General features: G+C 35.2%; 1 protein-coding gene across 1 annotated transcript in view; it reads left to right on the forward strand.

The window, feature by feature from the left end:
- The first annotated feature begins 137 nt into the window (after positions 1-137).
- Positions 138-22,458, forward strand: part of LOC140744773 (uncharacterized) — a 127,443-nt gene continuing 105,122 nt past the window's right edge. The window contains exons 1-2 of the mRNA XM_073076429.1: positions 138-378; positions 18,364-18,484. Coding sequence (XP_072932530.1) covers positions 18,380-18,484 — 105 coding nt within the window. The 5' untranslated portion in view covers positions 138-378; positions 18,364-18,379. The remainder of the gene's footprint in view (positions 379-18,363; positions 18,485-22,458) is intronic.

The following is a 22,458-nucleotide window of genomic DNA, read 5'->3' on the forward strand; positions in this document are numbered from 1 at the left end:
TGAGTATTTTATTAGAATAACAATAAAATAGTGGGCGAAGTCTCCACTCGGTTGAAGCCTTAACTTGCTAGTGGCGGGTTCGTGCGTCTCTTTCACACGTGTTCATGGAAACGAGAGAGCGCTATACAAAAACCTCAGTTTACACTTTCATCCATTGAAATGCACGCGGTGCTTCGTCGTGAGCGAGACACGCCGGTTTGTGGATTCGAAATAACAGTGAACCGTTTGCTCTTCTCGTCAAACTAAAATTTCGACACTTATTATAAAGCGGACTTTTTGGGTTGTGAACTATTGTGATTATTGTGGCTTTGGACTTTTGGAAAATTTGGGATTTTAGTGATTTTAACAAATCCAATTTTTTTGTTATTGTGTAATAAGGTGAGTTTTAATCAACATTAATAAACATACACCGCTTCTTGTAACTGGTTACAATATTGATCAAGATTTTAGTTGTCATATTTTTCATCTAGTGTTTTACAAAAATGTACCTAAGTACGCACCTGTATTCTGAAAGCTCACGAGCTTTCTTTTTTAATTTATAATCGTCCAATTGATTTTTAGAATCTTCCGCTGCTATTTGTTTTACGGCTGATCAGATCTCCAGTAATAAATATATGTAGTTGGTCACAGACCGTTTGAGTATAGATAATCTGCAATCTAGGTTTATGGCAGTGCAACAACAGGTCAAAGCTCTCGCGAATTCTAGGTGAAACAAAACGATACAAAACCACATTTTCATGATAAGGATGAGTACGTATATAGAATAATAATATAATAAATAGTCGTCACAGTGAACTTTAAGCCTAATTCATATTTGGAACTTATCAAGTAGGACGTAGAACGTAGTAACATTTTATAAAGATTAGTGTCATTTCGGTAAGCATTTATTTCTTAATATTTTTTGTTAGCACAAGGCAAATTGGTAAATTCGAAGCACCGTTAAAGAATTAGTACGTATATGCCAATTGCTACTACCAACGATGTTTAGAGAATAAAATATAAAAAGTTAGGCACACGGAACTTGTTACGCTTATCAATAAATTTAAATCTTAACTCATGTATTTGCTAACTATTTACTAAGCATATGTCTATACTATACTATGACTAAAATATATGTTATCTATTTAGTTTTCTCAAAATAAAAGGAAATGAGGATGAATGTAAAATTTTCATAAACTGGCTTACCAACCGACTAAGAAAAATGTGTGGTTGACCGCCGATTGATCTTTGATTGAAATTTTAGAGCTTATTCGGAATTTCTAATTTTATATATACTTAAAATATATTTATGTATGTAACAGTACCTAAATCTAATAGCTACGCAAGTACTTAGGAATGTCAAAAACTGACTTAAAAGTTTTTTTTTAGTATTTTAAAGGATATAGCACTAGAACACATGTAGGTGATATTATACTTTCGACCGCGGCTTTCCATTGTTAGAATGAATTTGATAATATCTTGCTACCATAACTTCTCTAACTGTCAAGGACATTCACGATAAACGCCTATCATCTGTTCTTATATAGGATATAAAACAATAATGGTTGGTTGGTAAATTGAAAGTTCGAGGGGTATCCTACGAGCCTGTCACACGTGTTAGCCAAGGACAGACCTAGATCGGAGCGTCTATACAATCGTTTGTTACGTACAGCAACGTGTTCGAGAATTTCTAGATAAATTGTTATAAACCGCTGGGACAAACTAAACACGTATACTTTTAACCATCGAGTAAGAAAGGTAAAAACAGATATTTCTGTTTGAGCGGTTGTCAAGGAAGGAACGGAACGGAAATAGCAACGGTCTATATATTCAAAAGATTCAAAGAATAAAAAAAAGCATTTCAATCCATTTCTTGAAGATTCAAATAGATTTCTAATAGATAGATTATCTACAAATACCTTTTTTTTTGTTGACGAGGGGGAAACCTTCAAAAGGTACCCGACGCCGTGGGAGCAACGACGGGTTATGTGGGACTTTTACCGCACTAAAACCCCCCCGGTAACCGTCCTCAGCGCTGCGTAAAGGACTCCGGGATCTCCAAAGGAACGCAACCGGAGTCCTCTTGGCGCGTAGCCTTTTCCGTCTGGCTCCGTCCAGATGCTTATGAAGCTCGCCACTCCGTGTGGAGCGTACGACGGTATGAGGTCACACATACCATCGTTCTTCCCGGGGTCGCTAGCCAGGCGGTTAGAGCTCCCACTCTTGCCGTCCGCAACCCCGAAAGCCCACTTTTAGTCGCCTCTTACGACAGGCAGAGGATACCGTAGCCCTATTCTGATCCCGGAACTACAGGGACAATCTAGAAATACCTACAGCGCCAATTTTTGAAGCAAGACAATAAATGTGTGCAATCAATGGAAGGGAAAACAAGAGCGAACATGAGGAGTGGTTTTTAATTTTACTTGCTTCGGGGAGCATATTGCTTTATCGATCATTAAATCTTGTTCGATGGTTTTGTTAGTCGAGATTACGAGTAAACTATTCTGCTTAATAAATGCCCTTAACGCTGTGCACCAACTGGTGTGGCGGTGGTGCCGCCGAAATCGAATCATAGATTGGTTGGTTAGCCCATAGATTCCATAGACAGCAGTTACTACTTAGCATCAGGTGGTCTATTAGTAACGTTCTTGTAATATTTTTAGATCTTAATACATAAGTCTTTGAAATAGATATGACAGACTCAAATAGGAACAATAAAGAAGAACTACGATGATAATATAGTTATAATAAATATTCCTAAATAAGCATATATCTGTAATATTGATTAAAAAATTTTAAATCGGCTTTTCCTATTAAAAAGACTTGATGTTATAAACGCAGGCGAAGGTCAAGCGTGTTAAATCACGAAATAAAACTTTATACTTTAATTAAACTCTATATTGCTTCCGCAGTAATAAAACAATTTATAAACCGTTTTCGCAAGATATTTTAACATTAGGTTTTAGGTAGCATTTCATTTTAATCTAATCTACGAGTATATTTACCTATACAAGGCAGCATGATTAAATTTATCAACTCATTATATATTCGCTATAGGATTCAGACAAAAAATAGTAGACCAAACCTCTCGAAAATATATTGATGCATACGAAATTTTTCACATTCGAACATTAATCTATAACTAATGTCATTGCATTCGAAAGTTGTGCTTTAGTAAGTACTACATACATAAATTATACATTGGTAAAAATCATGTCGATTACGTGAAGTACAAAGCAAAAGCTAGGATTAGTCATTAGTTAATAGAGATATGTAATGTTAATGGTGTATAAGTAGATTAACATTAAATGAGTGATAACTGAAGGACTAATTTGCAAATTAAAAGCAAACATGTATTACTGTTCAAGCATAAATAATATATAAATAAATTGCATTACATACTGCACGATGACATAATGTGTTTCGTCGACGATAGCGATCGGGATAACAAGTTCCGTTTGTCTTAATTTCTAGAGCGATTTCACTACACACAGATCATAAATTACTTACATTCTCTTTGACGTAATTCGTAATCCTGTGATGGACCGCACGGCTCCGTTTAGACGACTAAAGATGGCTACTAATGCTTAGAACACGATCTTTTACAAAAGTGGCTCTTGTGTTCCAATTGCGTACCTACAGCTTGATGGCATGATAAATCATACAATAGGTAATATCTACAAACTTGGCAGTGTTTTCTAGGGATTATGGATTACTATTCTGGCAACGTATTGCATAGGACTTAGGTATGACGTCACAGACAGACGCCAGCAATAATAATGAAATAAATAATTCATAGATACGAGTAAGTATTTTAAAAATAATTTATGGTTGTCTTATATTTGTTAAACACTATAATAGAGACAGTATTCGAAATATTCTGTGGTTACATTAGTAAGACTTATAATAGAGACAGTATTCGAAATATGCTGTGGTTACATTAGTAAGACTTATGCAGAGCCGGATTAACCTTAAGGCAGAGTAGGCAACTGCCTAGGGGCCCAGGATCGACAGGGGCCCACTGCAGTCCGTAAAAAAAGTTTTATGGATCGAAAATGATAATCAACAATACTATTCTTTGTTTTTTTCAACGCATGTTACACTTTATAAATACAGAACCATCTAGTAACTAATATTAGACCTAATATAATCCTTCGGAACGCAACTTGGGGGAATCCCCGATTCGTTGGGTGCGTTCTGTAAGCTTCCGTAGCCCGATAATAATTCCGAAGCTTGAATTGAATTTACACTTCTATGGAAATTGCATTGGTTGAATGTTTTACAAAGGGTGATGTAAGTCATAATTTTTTTAGAAAATTGTATTACCTACAGGCCCATACAAGGTTAATCCGACTCTGGACTTATGGTATGAAAAAGAAGCTTTTCTCCTTCCAATTCGGATAAATACATCAATACTGAAATTATCTGCCTATTCTACCGAATATATTCTCTTGTCGTTTACATTATCGCAGCCAAATAAATTAGTGAATACCCAATTATCTACACACTCACTCGCGATGTCTATCTTGTGAATAATTTTTCATAGCATTTTTTGTTCTAAAAATCAGATGTCTTTAAATAATTTTATGATATTATAACAATTCATATTAGACACTAACCTACATACATACAATTGCCTGCCTTTTAATATTTCTGTGTAGACTCATCAAACTATATCTTGACTTTTATATTGCTAAAAATAATAGCAGTCGAAACCGGCTTATCATCCTAATAAATTACCCCGAATTTATAAACATTACGAAATATAGACAACAGGAAACTAGCGGTGTCTATTTACAGTTACACCTACTTACATTATCCTTCTTTCTTTCTTTACTTTTTAGAATTTTAGTCTAGAAACTAATTTGGAAATGAAAGCGAGCTATCGGTGCCGATCGAATCTCGTTTACTCGACAACATGGTTTAAATTAATACTTAATTAGGTACGTAGCTTGCATAAAATGATTTAATTATGCATATGTTACAGGTTGTGAGCTTAGGTAAATATTGTTGTAGGTACTAATAAGTATGGTTAATTATGATAGTACTTTAAGTTAAATAACGTATTACTTGTATGGTCTACTGGTGGAGTACTTATATACTAATTGGAGTCTCTACCACGTACAGGGAAGCGAAATGCCTAGAGAAAAACCTTTTTTAAGTTTATATAAAGCAACAGCATTTTGCAGCTGACTACGATAGGAATCTGTGTCGAATTTCAACGGCATTCGATAAAAATCCGTAAATAAATAAAATAAAAATATCAAAGATATCTTGAATCTAGGAAGAGCGCATACTGCCGTGTTTACGGCCCGGTGTGGACAATGGGTCGGTAATTACTGGCTCTGAACAGCTATGTGTGGGCGAGCCATCGAGTGTGCGGCTGGCTTTTGTAGCTATCTTGCTATCTGCATTCACTAATAAGCCCCCTGATTTGTGTGCCGTCTTTAATGTTTAGTGCATCGGTATTGAATATCCGTGGTCTCTATTCTCACAGTTAATCTAGTGCAAGTAGGTACATAAATTTTATTTAGGCAGGCAATAAATAAAATTACAGTAAAGTATCTAGTAAATATTTTTTCTTAGGTTTAGGGCTAATAGGACATTTATGTTTGGATGTTCATATTTACAAGTTTATCACGACATTTTAAAGTATTTGCCTAACGAATAACAATCTGGGTTCAATATTAACTGACGGGCGGATAGTCAAAGGTCTACTGTTTCCTCTGCAGAATCTTTTATTTTTCTTGGTTTCTTAATGCTCGTTCAAATCACATTCTGACAGTTTTAGTGCGATGATAAATGTCACTGGATTTCAAATCCGATATCAAGAAAAAACCGGGTAAAAGGAAGTTAAACTAGTGACAAGTTATGATAATCTATGAAAGTGGACTTATCTACGAAGAATGAAATTATTTTATACTACGTTTGTAAAACTTTGTCATATTACATATGTAGTTAGGTATATGACTACGTACCGCAATACGTTGTTCTAGGGACATACTACTAGTACATAATTGAAGGGAAACATTTATAACGACTTTTATAGTGTTAAACATGTCTATTTCTTAGTATTTTAATATCTTTCTCCTTGAAATACCACCAGATTAGTATTAAGTATTCATTTCAATGTACCTACAGAGTGTGAAGTTACAATGTATCAAATGCCAAGTTCGAGCCGGTATCAATTCTCAATCATTGTGTTACATCTAGAAAATCCAGTATTAAATAGGTAATACGCAAATTACTTACGTAACACGTCGATACAAACAGTCCTTTTTAAAATTTTACTTATAAAAAAAGATAGGTTGGGAAAATAGATTCGAGCGTAATTTAGGGTAGGACGAGGGTGCGATGTAACACAATTAATTTCTTTGTCTTCTTTAATTGCATGTTTTGTATTTTTAAAACTACAGAATCAATTATTCTTAATCGAAAGATTTTTAAGGGAATACGTTTCCTCCAAAAATATCTGGTGTACCTAGAAAAACACAGGGATGCCTCAAACCTGTTCCGGGAACTAGATTACCGTCTTCAAACCATATCAAGAAAACACAAGCGTTCACAGACCATTTATAAGTACACATTTTATTTGGTCACGTCTGTTCTAAGAACAGTAGAATGTTTAAACACGCGTTTCCCAAAATGGCGCCGGTGGTATTTAGGATCGGGATAGCGAAGCTTTGTTCTAAAGGTCAATAATAGGCGAGCTTCGATGAATGGACTTACTGTCCTTTGTTCTCAAGGATTATGTAAACGTGAGTAATTGAAACAAAGGAACTGATTTCGATTTAATGACTTTAGGAAGTAGCGTGACTTGAAACCTATTTTTGACAGGTGTATATTTTTTTTATTTTCTTAGAAGTGTTTTTTTATGTCAGAGAGTTAAAATTGTCGGAGTAGGCAAGCCCTTTTATTCCTTTTTTTATTAGTGCACAAATGTATGCTTTTGATAAAAAGAAAACGATTTATCCCTAAGGCCTAAGTATCATTTCGTAATTATTTTAGTGTACTTCATTACTCTCACTACTCTCTAAATCCATTTGATCTTGTCAATCTATAAAACTAAAAAATGAAACTTGTTATTTATATAGCGAATTACACAAAGTATTATAAAGAATTGCTCTACATATCTCCACCTAGACATACAAAATAAATCACTGTTCCCAGTTTTACATCAGAAAGTGTCATCAGAAGCTGCAGACACAAAGAAGTTGTGTCGTAAACGCAACCTCCATCATTCATCCGATACAATCCATAATAACGCAATGTCGAAATGAAGATGGAACAGATGATAGCGTTTCCTCATTTAACTTTTGGTTCCGATACCAGTAATAGTGGTTTCACAATTGCGCCTTTTAAACGTTTAAAAATAATGTACGAGTCTTGAGAACGTTTAAGAGTTAAGATGTTTAATGAAGTTCACGAACATCATCTTTTTTATAAAAGTTTAGTAGCTAACGAAATTGCAGTTCACTGGATTATAAGTTTTTTTTTTGTTTTTTTTTTTTATAATATGAGAGTAGCAGACGAGCATGCAGTCCACCTGATGGTAAGTGGCTACTGCCGCCCATGGACATCTGTAATCAACCCCAGATAGGATTAGATATTCCTACCTGAGGTCGGCCACAGATGCGCCGCTACCCCTGAGGACTAAGCTGGAACGCCTCGGAAAAGTCTATCTCCCTTACCACACCCTTCAAACCGGAACACAGCAGCGCCTAACACTGCTGTTATTAGGTAGAAATAGGTGTGGCGGTGGTGCCGCCGGAGTCGAACCACAAAGGGTTCTACCACCTTCAAAGTTATCACTGACACCCATAGGCATAATTATGCGATCAACTCGATAACGAAGACCTTAAGCCAGTCAGACAGATGCGTTGCTACTCCACAGGACTATGATGTTTGTATTGCCTATATGTAAGTGAGGTGGAATGTCCTTCCACCGAAACAAAATGCTGCACGCTAGAAACGGGTATGGTGGTCACTCCCCGGTGAAACTATAATGACCATCACCTTTACCACCACCTTTTAAAATCGGTAGAACCCTTCGTGGTTCTATTTGTATACGTGCCTTATAAAAGGAAAGTCATGCTGTGCTTTGGTCCAAAGGGTTTGATAATATGATAAGTTTGATAATTGATAAGGGTTTGGCCTTCCAACTTTATTTCTTAAGAGTTGCAGTAAATCTGTGGCCGACCTTAGATTAGACTCAATAGACTTCAATAGTAGATATATGGGGTTGATTACAGATATATATTGCCATATTCAAATACATGTTTCCATTTCTAAAAATTTGACTTGTTTATTAAAATTATTTTTGTAGCTAGTATAAAAGGATAGTGTTGGAAGCAAACGCAGCATCCCACGGGCCGTCCGGCGCAGCGGAGATAATCGCCGCAGACGGATGAGTCACGAATGATCGCCAGATATTCCGCTTTGGGTCTCTTTGTCAAACCCGCCGTATTGCCAGTATTGCCATATTGGGGTACATTTAACATTTTTTTAATTTTCGTATATTACAGATGTACGACATTACGTATGTATGTATGTAGGTATATTATGAAAGATGTAGTTCCTGTTTGGTCCTATCTGTGGCTTAATAAAATGGGACCATTTTGAACAAGCACAAAAATCTTTTTAATCAATTATAGCATGATTAATTTTGTTTTCCTTATTCTTAACAACAAAGCGACAGTGATAATACAGTCTAGACCACACGTGTTTGTTTACGATTTTTTTTTAATTCCAAAATCATTTAGGCTTAACTTTTTAACTAACTCCCCTAAAAGGAAGATTATTTTAAATGTAGAGTTTGCACCTTGGAGAATAGCTTTTTTTTGCATTAAATCGGTTTTAACACTGCTTAGTCCAAATGGGTACCGTCAATCTGGCAACACAGCATTACGGTGCACAGTGGCATAAATAACGTAACATTTACCGAATAATACGATGTACGTACGATTTCCGACTCTGAAGCTCGGGTATAAAGTCTACCTATTGTTTGAGAACCGATGGCGCCTCAAAGGTATTAGTAAGATTAGGTTCTTTGTCCACCAACACACCGACAAACGTTCGGGAAGCTTTGTAGCTTACGATTGCTATTTTATATGATAGTAGCAACGGGATTCTATTGTTGTTAAGTCAAATAAAGTATCACTATATTATATGACGACATCCAATCAGTATTAGTATCAGAGCTAAACAGTAGTCCGGTCTCAAAGTACCTATTGTTTAACTGATAATTTAGTTACAGCTAAATTTATAGTTACATAACTTAAAATTATATTCCACTTCTAATACTGTTTAGGTCAATAAGCAGGATCCATTCTTAGTGGTAAAATAGAAGTAAGAGTGGAGTGTGGACTAGGTAAACAAAAACGCATAAAAATATTATTAGAGCCTTTAATAGTTTCATTGTGACACCTTGGGTCTTTACCCAACAATGAGACCACAATTGACTGATTCAAATGAGTTAAATTACATATAGTGTACATTACATATAAGCACACTATAAATTCGTAACACACAAAGATATGTACACAAATACCCTGAGTTTTAACAAAAATTAAATTAAATTTAATTTAGACGTCTATTTTGAAAGACAGAAAGAAAATACTTTATTCAGGAATATGGCAACACACAGTACAATTGCAAATAGAAAAAAATAAATAAACAAACTGCATGGTTGTAAAACTAGTTAATAATAAATAAGACAATCAATTAAGAAAACAATCCTATAAAAAATTAAGAATAAAACAATACACAACCAAATTTTTGCTGGATTAAACTCGGAATCCTCAGTTAGACCGGTACGGCGGCCGTTCTGCACGGTTCGATAATTAAATAAAATCCGTAAAAAAATCGAACCATTGAATTTTTTATACACTTGAACTCCAAAGTTCAAACGAAATGAAATAAAGCTTTACAATTTCTACAGATCTACGAAGATAGTAAATGACACCGTATAATAAAGCGCCCGCGGTGTTCATAAAGGAATTAAACTCACACGATCGTAGGCGAGATTAGATTGTTATCGAGATAAATCTGTGAAGATACTTCTTGTTTCAATTCGTTAAAGAAGTATGTAAGTACTTTGGTTGATAAAAAATGTGGATTGATATTGTATTGTCGAAATACTAGCTACGTTCGCGGGTTAATCTGTGTTTTAATCTGGATTGTCGTAGCTACGGGCTGCCCGGATCAAAGAGGGTAGAAAGTTAGAAACTTTAAGGGGCATACTAGTGCACCTCATAGGGGTTATTATGACAATTTTGTAATTACAAGAATGCCTTAATAATGAACGTGTGATATATTGATACGCCTGATTTCATTTAACATTATTATAGTTATTTTACAAATTGAGTGTTATGCCAGTAAATCTTTATTGAATTAGAAATAACAACACATTTGTCTATGGATTGCCTAATGTATTTTTTCAATAGTGCGAATAATTTATTTTAATTGAATTCTAGTAAATTGGCAAATTGTTCTACAACACGCCAATGAAAAACAAGAACTCTGTAACTCATGCCAGTTTTTATTGAGTTGCTGTTTTTACGCCTAAATAAACACGTACTAATCGTTTTAGTTTTTAAACATTCCATAGTTTTAAATACTAATCTATGCTCTTAAACCATGTGGAAAGCCATAGTTAGTTTGAGCAGAATGAAAAGATTAGAAGACTCGAATATTTTTTATCTGCTGCTTTTAAACCAACTCAAAATTAAAATAAAACAAGTAAGGAAAAAACACAACGCGAATATTTTAGGCACTATATTTTTTTATCCTCAAGTTTTCCGCGTAGTCTTAAGTAACTGAGGTGACATCACTATTGCACCGAAGCTTTTACTGCCTTATGTCCCCATGTGTCGTTTTAAAGGGTTTGAAAAAAGGCGTTTTTTTTGGCTTAAAAACTGTTTAGTTGCATTTAATTATGTTAATTATAATTTATTTCTTTGTTATATGATTTCCAATTATGTATTTTATTTTTGCTTTTGCTATTTTTAAATTAAAGTTATTATTATTATTTATTATTATTAATTAATTTTTAATTTAAAGTTTTTTTACATCAAAATTAAACTAGAAACTTACAAATTATAAGCATTAATTTATTGTTATATGTAGTTATACCTTATACCTACTTATAAGTATCCAGCCTCATTTAAGTGATCTGTGTTAGAGGCTAGCTTGCGTCCTGACATATTTCCCACGAGTCCCAGCGTTCATTAATCTTTTAACGCTTTCATAATAGTCATTCATCATCTCATTCAAGTTACTTGCAAACTCTTCGTTATATACTTTGTGCCCAGAACGGAGCAGAAAACCCTTAATAGCAATTACAATTTGTTTAATGTTTCTACGTAATTTCGAAAAGATTTTAGTATATTACAAAGGTGCTTCGACTTAAGCTTTAGTTAATGTTCCTTTATGCATTTATATATTTATTTATATGGCGCAGTTTTTTTTTAGAAATTGACGTAGAGTAAGAGGTCACTGCCGTAGTTAGGTGTAGTCCGCGCCAAACTGCTAGTCCGTTCTGAAGTTTTTGCGACTAAGTGTAGTCATACAATTTACTATAGCGACGCGATTTATTTCTATATTCAGAGCGGACTAGCAGTTTTGCGCGGACTTTACATGATCGGTCCCCACATTGGTTTGTATGCCTATCTGAGGTCGACGTCAAAAAGTTGTTCATCTAAAAATAAGTTCATTCCAAATGAAGATATAGGTGCAGCAAGTTAGCAAATAATATAAATCCTACACATTGGGCAATAGTAGAAAACGAAGATGGTTGCGTGTTTGACTAACAATAGAATCCTTGACTTGTCTGGATTAATTGATTTAGCATTAAACTATTTTACCTTTAATGGAGTAATATGGAGGTTTATGTTATCCGTATCTGACTGCCCGTATTTTTTTCTAGTTTTGGACTACCTATTTTATTTTTTCTGTACAAATACAGCAATGTTTAACAACAAAATTTTATCTTAATCTAAAACTAATCTTTTGAAATCATTTAGAAGTACTTATAAATACTTAAGTAGTAACATATTTCGTTGATTTATTTAAATTTACTTTTTCAAAGTCGTTTGCCTTTCTTCGTCTTAGAAAGTCCTATTCCCAAGGACCGACTCGAATAACGCATGTAACAACATAGGCTCTCACGGTGGGCGATCCAATCTCGATTACGGCTTATTTATCACCGCCTCTATCGGTCTATTGGAGAACTAATGACACTTGTGAAGCGTCAACCTCCCGCCTTGCTGCCTTAGACAAACTTTTTATTTTATTTCACCTTCAATATTACGCCAAAGGTAACGCTGTTTACACGTATTTTAATACAATTCATTTTAAAATGGAAATATGTATTTTCAGAATTACTTTGTTAGTAAAATAAATGTGCACATAATGATAACCTTAATTTTGTAAAGAAGTAAATAAGATTAGACTTAAAAAAAAAGAAATCATAATCATAATTCATGCTGATATTTTATTAAATATCGGTACAAAAGGCACAAACTCGGAAGTGGCCTAAAATTTGATGGCACTTACGTAGGTAAAATAACGCAATAAAACAAAAGGGTATCTCATTCTTGTACAACCTATTTGCATAGAATACATATTTATGCTGTAGGCATAGACAATAGTACAATTATGTCCCGTTACACTACAAAGATATCGAACTCACTCTTCCATGGCAGTCATCTAAACAATCAGTTGCGTAAGACGGACATAAATAAGTACCTATTGATTGATTAGTAAACATGAAAAAGAATTATATTTTTATATAAAATAACATATTTAAAAAATATAAAAAAAACATTACATTGATTTTATTATGATTTGTTTCAAAATGTGCTTCTGATAAATAAAATATTACATACGATTCGGCCGGAAATATTATACTTTTACTTATTAAAAAAAAATAAAAAAATATATATTTTTTGAATTAAGACCTCCCGTAGAGTTGAATAAAAACGTAAAAAAGTGGATGTATGACTGGGTATGACACAATACAAACGCACACTCACGTCATTTATGATAATGCGTTTGAAATTGGAAGCACAATAAAAATCAATAAATTCCTGTCGCGATTGAGACGCTGTGTATAAGCGACGCCCGCGCAATTACGCTTAAACAAGGGTTGCCAGTAGTTTTTTTTTCAATCTGCAAACATATTCATAAAATATTAACACTTATTCATAAATATGGTGTATGTTTTTTGTATAAAAAATAATTTCAGATTGTTGCCATGATAAAATTATCAGACAGAAAAAAGTAAAAGGGGTTTTAATGTTTCCGTACAATACAAAAGATGATAGTTTAGAAAAAATTACATCTAGGATCAAAAGTAATTCAATGTTATCTGAAATAATCCAAAAAGTATAATCTAAATAATATTAAAAACAAATGGAAAATAAATATGACTAGGTACTAAAATATGGGGTTAATTTTCTGTATGGCAACCCTATTCGAAGCATCCGAAGGCTGTGTTTTTACCGCATTTAATAATGGCCGCCTCGTTGCGATCTAGTCTAACGCTAGTAAAAAATACAAAATGTTCCCAACAACTTCATGACTCTTCGTTTAACTACGAACCGCCCTTTGTAATTTTAGTTATGGTTTTTATAAGCTCGGCATACCCTAATAAAATACTTTGTTGCAGTGCCCTTACCTATTTAAGTACGAAGTGTTTATGTTAAAGCTTTGTATTTTAAATAATGTGGTATAAACATCATTACCAACCCATTACTGTCTCATTGCTGGGCACGGGTCTCCTCTCAGAAATAGAAGGATTAGGCCATAGTCCACCGCGCTGGCCAAGTGCGTATTAGTCTTCGATTGTATTCTTGACCAATTGGTATTCTTGATCCAATGATTATTGAATTGAAGAATTGAGTTGTTTTCACGATGTTTCTCTTCACGGTACAAGCAAGTGATAATAATTTGTAATACGCACATAACTTTGAAAAATCAGAGGTATGCGTGCCTAGGATTTGAACCTCGGACCCCAGGATTAAGAGGCCGAGTTTCTTAACCATAAGGCTATAACTGTATTGTAATATAAACAAGACAAGTTAAATGTGAACACCACAGATTAACACCTATTTATTGTTTTGTTTTTTTTTGTTTGTAAGTATTTTTACAACATAGAAGCAACAAACTATTCATGTAACCAACGTGATGGTGAGAGGTCACGTACAATGCTACCAGCCTGTGGACATTTGTAATCAACTCTAGATAAGACATACTCCTGTGAAAGTCCACAAGGGTGCGTTGCTACACTTGAGGATTAAATTGATATTGTGTTCTGGTTTGAAAGGTGTGACAAGGGAGCAACATTTATTTCCACAAAGTATTCCCACTTTATTTCGCAGACATCAGGTTCGTAGCTGATTTACGGCTTATTACCAACATTCATACCATTCAATTACTATTTTCCATCTTGTGGAAAGCTTTCCGTGCCGTCGTTGTTATTGTCGTCAACCCGCTCTGTCCCACTGCTGGGCGGGTCTTCTGTCAGAATGAGGACGATTAGACCTAAGTGCGTATTGAAAGGCTTCAAATAAGTACCTTTCAGAACTCTTTTTAAGATCTCTCAGGTATCAGGTTTCGTCGCGATGTTTCCTTCGTCGTTAAAGCAAGTGATAACTAATTTCTTATACCCACATAACTTTGAAAATCAGAGGTTAGTGCCTATGATTCGAACCTCGGATCTTTCAATCGAGTGGCCGATTTACAACCACTATGCTATAAGTGCCGCTTCTTTTCCATAACGAAACACCTTGTGAAGTGGCGGTAGTTGTATTGACATTCAAAAAGTACTCTGTAAAGAACCTATTTTGAACAAAAAACATTTTGATTTGATTTGTGATACTTCCTTTTCGGAAAAAATATTCTCACCTATTCATTATTTAAATCAGAAATTAAATAGATAGATAGTCTCAAACAGGATTATTTATTAGTCAGTTTAGACTAATATCGGAACAAGATATATAGGCAATTTGTTTCATCTCCTTTAGTAACATTATTATTCCACGCAACTCCCACGCCGCTCGAGGAAGTCAACTAGTTTTGATTGTCCTGTGAACAGTCACCGACCCACACACCGTGCATCAATACATAACTATTAAATAATGGCTATAAATAAAACTGACTTATCTATACAAGTGACTTATCTATTGGAAATGAGTAACTACCATTTTTACTACCTACTTAGTAGGTAGGTAGGTAGGTATTTACTGGTGGTAGAACCCTTTGTGGTTCGACTCCGGCGGCACCACCGCCACACCTATTTCTACCTAATAACAGCAGTGTTAAGCGCTGCTGTGTTCCGGTTTGAAGGGTGTGGTAAGGGAGACAGACTTTTCCGAGGCGTTCCAGCTTAGTCCTCAGGGGTAGCGGCGCATCTGTGCTGACCTCAGGTAGGAATATCTGATCCTATCTGGGGTTGATTACAGATGTCCATGGGCGGCAGTAGCCACTTACCATCAGGTGGACTGCATGCACGTCTGCTACTCTTATATTATAAAAAAAAATGCTTATTAAAAATATCCTTTGACTGTACCTGTACTATAAACAGGCTCTATTAAAATTATTTGAGAACATTTACACTCTATTGATTCATCGATAGTTGTTGGACAATTGGAGACTACAAATAAACAAATCAATTAAAAGATAAACAAAAAAGAAATCGTTGTAATCACCGCGAATTTTTATGTCTCTTAATGAGTAATTAATAAATAAATTTGTAGAAAGACGCTGCTACCTATCACCCCCTTTAATGCTTTCGTCACTTCTAGGAGAAGCCCTTGGTCCTATTTGTGACAGTCGCCAAACGGTTCAACCTTTTACAATCTTATTCTCTTTAAACATTAAGAAACTGTGTTTTTTTATCTCAAAACTCGAAAATTGAAGTTTTTACACAACATCAGATTTGCAAATAAGAATTTCCCTTTACTTTAGATTCATAATTTCTACCGTAAACAAACCGAGGTACAGGGAAGCGTTCCCAGATGCACCTAGAGATATACATTATAGATATATCATAAGGAACTATCTAAGCGAGATTCTGTCTCGCAGATAACTATCTTGTTCTAATTCATCTGTACATAAAGTCTCATTGCAAATCCAATTCACAGTGTAACAGGAAGCGAGTGTAATTGAATTCTGCGATTTACAAACTTTTGCGACAACTTTCTCCCTTTCCAAGGAAGTCCCTAATTATATTTGAAATAAATTATTGCGGTAACCGTATTTTACTTTCATCTACAAGTGCGGATATTGCATTGCTTGAACAGAGCACAAGTTCCTTACAGTTGAATTAAATGTTGAATGGAAAATATCGCAAATGATATTGAGTCTTGAAGCAGGTGAAAGAAAATCTTCTGATCTTTGTTGTTATTTTTTTAATTTATTATACCTACTACGGTTATACTTTATATTATAATGGTCTATATTTAAGATTAACAAGATAACGCACCCGTAACAGGCATGCATATCAGTCTTAAGTGTTTATAATAAGTTTGTATAATATAAATTATATGTAATGCTGTTGGTGTGTCATATGAAATATAAAATAAAATAAAGTCGATAATTTCTTAACAGTTACAGATAATTGCTTACAAATAGGAAGTTGGGCGGTAAAGTAAAACGTATAACAACTAGTATTCAAGTAGCATCATCTTATGAAAGGTGGTAGAGCTAGTATTATGAAGTGGGAAAATCCCGAGGTACCTATCACTTCTACTCTTATTTTACAAAGTAAGGCAGTTCTTTATTTTGATGGAAGAAGTAGTAATACCTAACTAATCCCTAATAAGTACTATAATATCTATAACTAGCTGACCCGGCAAACTTTGTATTTAGCCTATGTTACTCGTGGATAATGTAGCTTTCGAATGGTGAAAGAATTTTTAAAATCGGTCCAGTAGTTTTTGAGCGTATTCCCAGTAATTTCCCAGTATATTTCCCAGTATAGTTAGTACATAATTTAAATGTTAGTTAACTTCATTATCTTGAGACATCCTTGCCTCGGTTTTAGTCAGCTTCGTGCATATGATAATCATTTTCAAATTTGCCGTTGCTCTACATACGCAACCTCAATACATAACAACTTAAGTATAATTTACAATATTTTACACTGTTTATAAAGTTATTTAGGTATCTAGGTTAGAAAGTGAAACAAATAAAGACCAATATAGACAACTTATATCACATAATTTGTGTAGGAATTTGTAATAATGGAGGTTGAATTAATTGTTACAACTGGAACTAACTCTTTTTTCTAATGGACTGATGATCAAGATCATGATCAGAAAACCTGTAAAAATGAATATTGGTCTACGTGCGAGTTCAATTTGCACATGGAGGGTACCATTTTATTTTTTAGTGTATTGTTACCATATTGGCTTTCTTATGAAAATTAAAAGTATCTTTCTATTACGGATCAATATATACTCGTAAACCTAAGAACGTAAAAAATACCGTTTACTGTTATTAGCATAGATACTTATTTCTAATATTTGTTTAAATTAATAAATAAATTTCAAGTGTATGTTGCGGTTCTGATAATAAAATAGATAAAACCCTATGACAGACGGACAGACAGCTGCAGCTTGTTAATAAAAGTCTAGTTTTAACTCTTTGGGTACGGAACCCTAAAAACACAGTACACAAATAAAACATATTGCAAGATTCACTTTTCTTTCTTTGGGTATGATATACTAAAAGCACAATTTAAACAAGTTGCAAGATTTGTTGATCTTTTGAAGCTAAGCGTAAGATGCGCCTTACGCTAAGAGCTAGACACTATTGGACACACCTCAAACGAGGTGAACAAACGACCTCGGTGGCCAGCCGTTGGTCTAATCACCATACACAATACACATCCGCAATCCGATTGACAAATCGTGTTAATATCTTTTCATAAAAATATCTCACGTCGATTGAGCGGTTTTTTCAATCAAATCTTTTGTATTAAGTTGTGAAAATCGTAAGTTGATTTAAAATTTGAATAATACATGATTCTTTCTAAAATAGAGATGATGACCTTCAAACCGGTGAACATTTTTTTTTATTATAGCTAAGAACACTTTCGATCACGTCTTTAAAATTTCATAGAAAAATGATATGTTTTTTTTTATTAAAAGGGTTAATTTAAGTTTTTGTTGATAAACATATACCTATTATGATTAAAAATAAAACAAAATCTTTTCATCATGATCATCATTTTAATATTTAGTTCATAGTTTCCAGGACGTAGTGTGGAATACTTAAAATTAGTCTTAAGTTACAACTCATTATTCAATCATCGAATTTTTTTTTGTGATTTTGCGAAAGCTGAGCTACAAAATTTTTTAACCTAGCTTTTCCTTTCAGTAATGGTCCTGAACTGATGGGGCAGACGGAGGAGCCCCACGGGCGGAGCACCCCTCGCCGGTCGCCCGCGCTGCCGCCCCTGCCGCCCCCCATCCAACCCTGCAGCGGCTACCTCGGCAATGTGAGTATTGATAGCTTATAAGCAAAAGTGCGTGATATATTTAGTGTTAAGAACGATTAATAGTCTTAGCTGTTAAGCCTGGATATATCTATAGGATTTTTAAATTAACAAAGTTATAAGCGAAATATAAGTAGATATATATGATTTTTTTAATAATATAGCAGGAGTAGCAGACGAGCATGCAGTCCACCTGATGGTAAGTGGCTACTGCCACCCATGGACATCTGTAATCAACCCCAATAAAGGTTATCTATTCCTACCTGAGATTGGCCATAGATGCGCCGCTACCCCTGAGGACTAAGCTAGAACGCATTGGAAAAGTATGCCTCCCTTACCACACCCTTCAAAACGGAACACAGCAGCGCCTAACACTGCTGCTTATAGGCAGAAATAGGTGTGGCGGTGGTGCCGCCGGAGTCGAACCACGAAGGGTCCCACCTTCAAAATGATTTATACCTTTATGGTTATGTGCCTACTATGTATGATGATGTTCTCGTACCTACATTTTATATGATTTGTTTATAATTGTTGTAGTACTCTATTTTTTAACCGTATTGTCGATCATAATACGGTACTATTATCTTTTAAGATAAGGTTTAATGGTCCCAAACTATCTGTAATAGTTCGTAATAAACATATGGAACCTTATTTTATCGAGATCGTGTTTATGACCCATTTATATGTATTTATTTTTATGCACTCGTTTACTACTTGCAACCCACTTTATGTTAACTGATCAATGCCACCCATGAACATTTGTAATTAATGCAGAGAAGTTCCACTTGAGATGGATCACATCTACATTACCGCTCTTGAAAAAATTTTTAACAAAAAAATACAACCGACTTCTATATAAAAAACAAAGTAAAAAATAATTCAAATAAATGTTGGTTTAGTACATATTTCTGAAGTCGGCGCTCAATATAATTAGTTAGATAACGATGTAAACAGCGTGTCTAATATGAACGCCGTCTCTACACAATAAAAAAATAATTATTAAAATCGGTTCACTAACGGCGGAGTAATTCGTGTACATACATAAAAAAAAGATACCGGCCGAATTGATAACCACCTCCTTTTTAAAGTCGGTTAATAAATAAGTTAGATCGCCCCATGTACGAGTATTGTCATATGATTCAAAGGCAGTGTATCTGATGCTGCCGCCCATAGACATCTACAACCAACACCACATAACAGGGCTAAAATCGAAGTCGGTCAAAGATGGGTTGCCACTCCTGAGGACTGAGATGGACCTCATATTTAAATCAGCCGGCATATTCACATCATTTCTTCGAAGTATTGCTTAACTTCTGAAATAGGTGTGGTGATGAACTATACTGTAACTCTATCACATTTCATAATGATTTTATTGCATACCAGCTATCATTTTACTTTTTATATTAGTGGTATTACTACTTACTTCTCAAAATATAATACACTGTGTCTTTACTACTATTATACAGCAGAAATGGGTGTAACAGTCATTCCGCCCCAGGCGAACCATAACAAGCTCTACCATGATCAAATTTATATTACCGTATAATTATAATAGTTAACCTTATCACAGGCTTATCAGAAAAGCTAACTTGTTTCAAGCGTAATCTGTAAGCGTAATCGAAGCGAGACCGTCGCGTGTACGCAACGAGATCGTTGCGATTACGCGTCGTGACTGTTACGTTTACTTAATTGCAAGCATCTGGTGATTGATCATCTTGTTGGAAATATGCGTGCAATTTGCAACCGTGAAAATTCTCCCAATGCATTCTGAATTTTATATCAACTTAAAATTTTATGCATTATGGTAGAATATTGAAGTACAATAAAGTTCTTCAGCCATTTAAGCCCCATAAAACAGGAATTCAACAAAAGCATTCCAATAGCGCATCGATCATATTCCACATCTCCATAACTGGGCCAATCCGATACTGCCTGTCCAGGGCGCGTTCCACTTCACACGCGGTAAGCGGCCATTATCATAAAATTAACCAGCGCTCTCCACATCTGTCTTGCTTGCCGACTTTCGAGTTATCGGCCCGCCACCAGTTCGAAAGCGGTAACGGGTCGAAAGTGATGCGTAAATCAAATCGGATCGGAGCTTCCCTTTCATACGTGATGGATGGCGTCGCATTGTCGTATCGCCTAATAGGACGCGCCATAAATCCAACCGGTCAGTTTAACTGTACACCGCTTGTATAATTGTCGTAATTCTCCCGTTATTGCGGATCGGTCAGCTATAATCAGATTCTATAACGATTTGCTAAAACTCGACCGTTGTAAGTCGCGGATCGCGATTTATAAGCAGCGGACCACGCCGGCGGGAGGCGATTGCGATGCGCAAACTTCTTACACCCATAAATTGCAACAGCTCGCGAGCTTTAAGCGCTTATTAGAAGCGGCAGTCCCACGGCTGACTCGGGGGCAAACAGGCCTAAACAGACAAACTATCTTACTACTTTTACTACTTTTGCGCAATAAAATTCAGTTTCAATTGACGTGGGAGCACACGTAATTGTTTTAAGACTATGTAACATTGTAACAGATAAACTGCATAGATTACAATTTCTGATAGCAAGGTAGCTAACATCCTGATTTGTTTTCCGCTGTGCGTAATTATTTTGTAACATAATTACTCAAACGATTAAATGATAAGGAATGTCGGTACATAACATTTTCAGATAATTAGCATTTTACGAGCAGTAAGCGTCCGTTACTTTTATTTGCGAATTTAAACGAAATAGCGGCCTCGCAATAACATCTCATTTAATGCGTCTGCTATCAATACGTTAGTAATTATGTAGCTGTAATAATGTTAAGTTTTTAGTGTCGCATTTACGAACATTAATTGGATATGCAAAACCGTTACACGTGTGTACGTATTTCACTGATGCGTCGCGGATCGTGGCCGAGATCTGTGCAGCTTTTGGCCCACTGCTTATTTTAAACTCATTTCCTTAAAAGCCTTTAGTTTCAACACACTTCGCGCCACAATTATCTTTTGTTACTACCGCCTACCGACCACGATTTTATCATGTTTCGACGAACATGGAAACGTATGGCAACCTACTATTTCGCGTGCACATATCATTTCCATTGTATTTTAGAATCGCAAAGTAGAACGTAGAAAACGAGTAAGCTAAATCTGGCCCAACAGCCGGCACGAGGACTATAAAGTTATGCTGAAGATTTCCGATAGTTCTAAACGGCGTACAAGGTCTTGTGCCAAACGAAGCGACCAAAACGACCAGGTTATTGCAAAAATAACTGATTTAGACGCGCTTTTGTAGCAACGCGGCACGTCGGTACGACTCTATAAAGTTTATCTCCGTTTGCGAACATTTTCGCCTTCTAGTGCATAACGTACATAGTTGCATACAATGGCGTGTATGTCGAATTCTGGAGTTGTAGTGTCAATTTTAGAAAGTACGTTTTGTTATAGACTTTATTGGATGCTAAAGGCTCATGACGGGGCATTACTCCGTCGTATTGAAGACAATGAGGGGCAGTGCACGCCTGACCCTCGGCACAAGATGGTTATTTGCTTTTTATTTTATAGAAAACGAGCGATCTGGCGGCTTAGCAGGATACATGAGCAACAAGAAACACGGTGTATCTAGTCGGCTTTTTGCGAAATAAACGGCGGATGTATTAATATTGGCCCTCTACCTGTACACTCACGTTTAAAAGATAATGGAATGGGTTTGAATAATGTTAAGGAATATAAATTACTTTGGATTCCGTTTGCCTAGAAGGTATGCTTATTTTACTAAACGGTTTTTAAACTTTTTATTTATAATGCACGCTACAATTTAATATGAATGACATGTATGCTATAAAGACATAAACACACAGATTAAAAATGTTATTTTGTCATTTAGATGACCTGGTCATCAAATAAGACCAAGTATAAGATCTAGGTCACCTGAGATCACAATTGCGTTATCTCTATAGAATAATTTGGAACCGCTCAAAATAGT

The sequence above is a fragment of the Epargyreus clarus genome, unplaced genomic scaffold (genome assembly GCF_041222505.1).
Source record: "Epargyreus clarus isolate Ecla_fem2 unplaced genomic scaffold, WU_Ecla_fem_2.2 ptg000009l, whole genome shotgun sequence".
Classification (NCBI taxonomy): domain Eukaryota; kingdom Metazoa; phylum Arthropoda; class Insecta; order Lepidoptera; family Hesperiidae; genus Epargyreus; species Epargyreus clarus.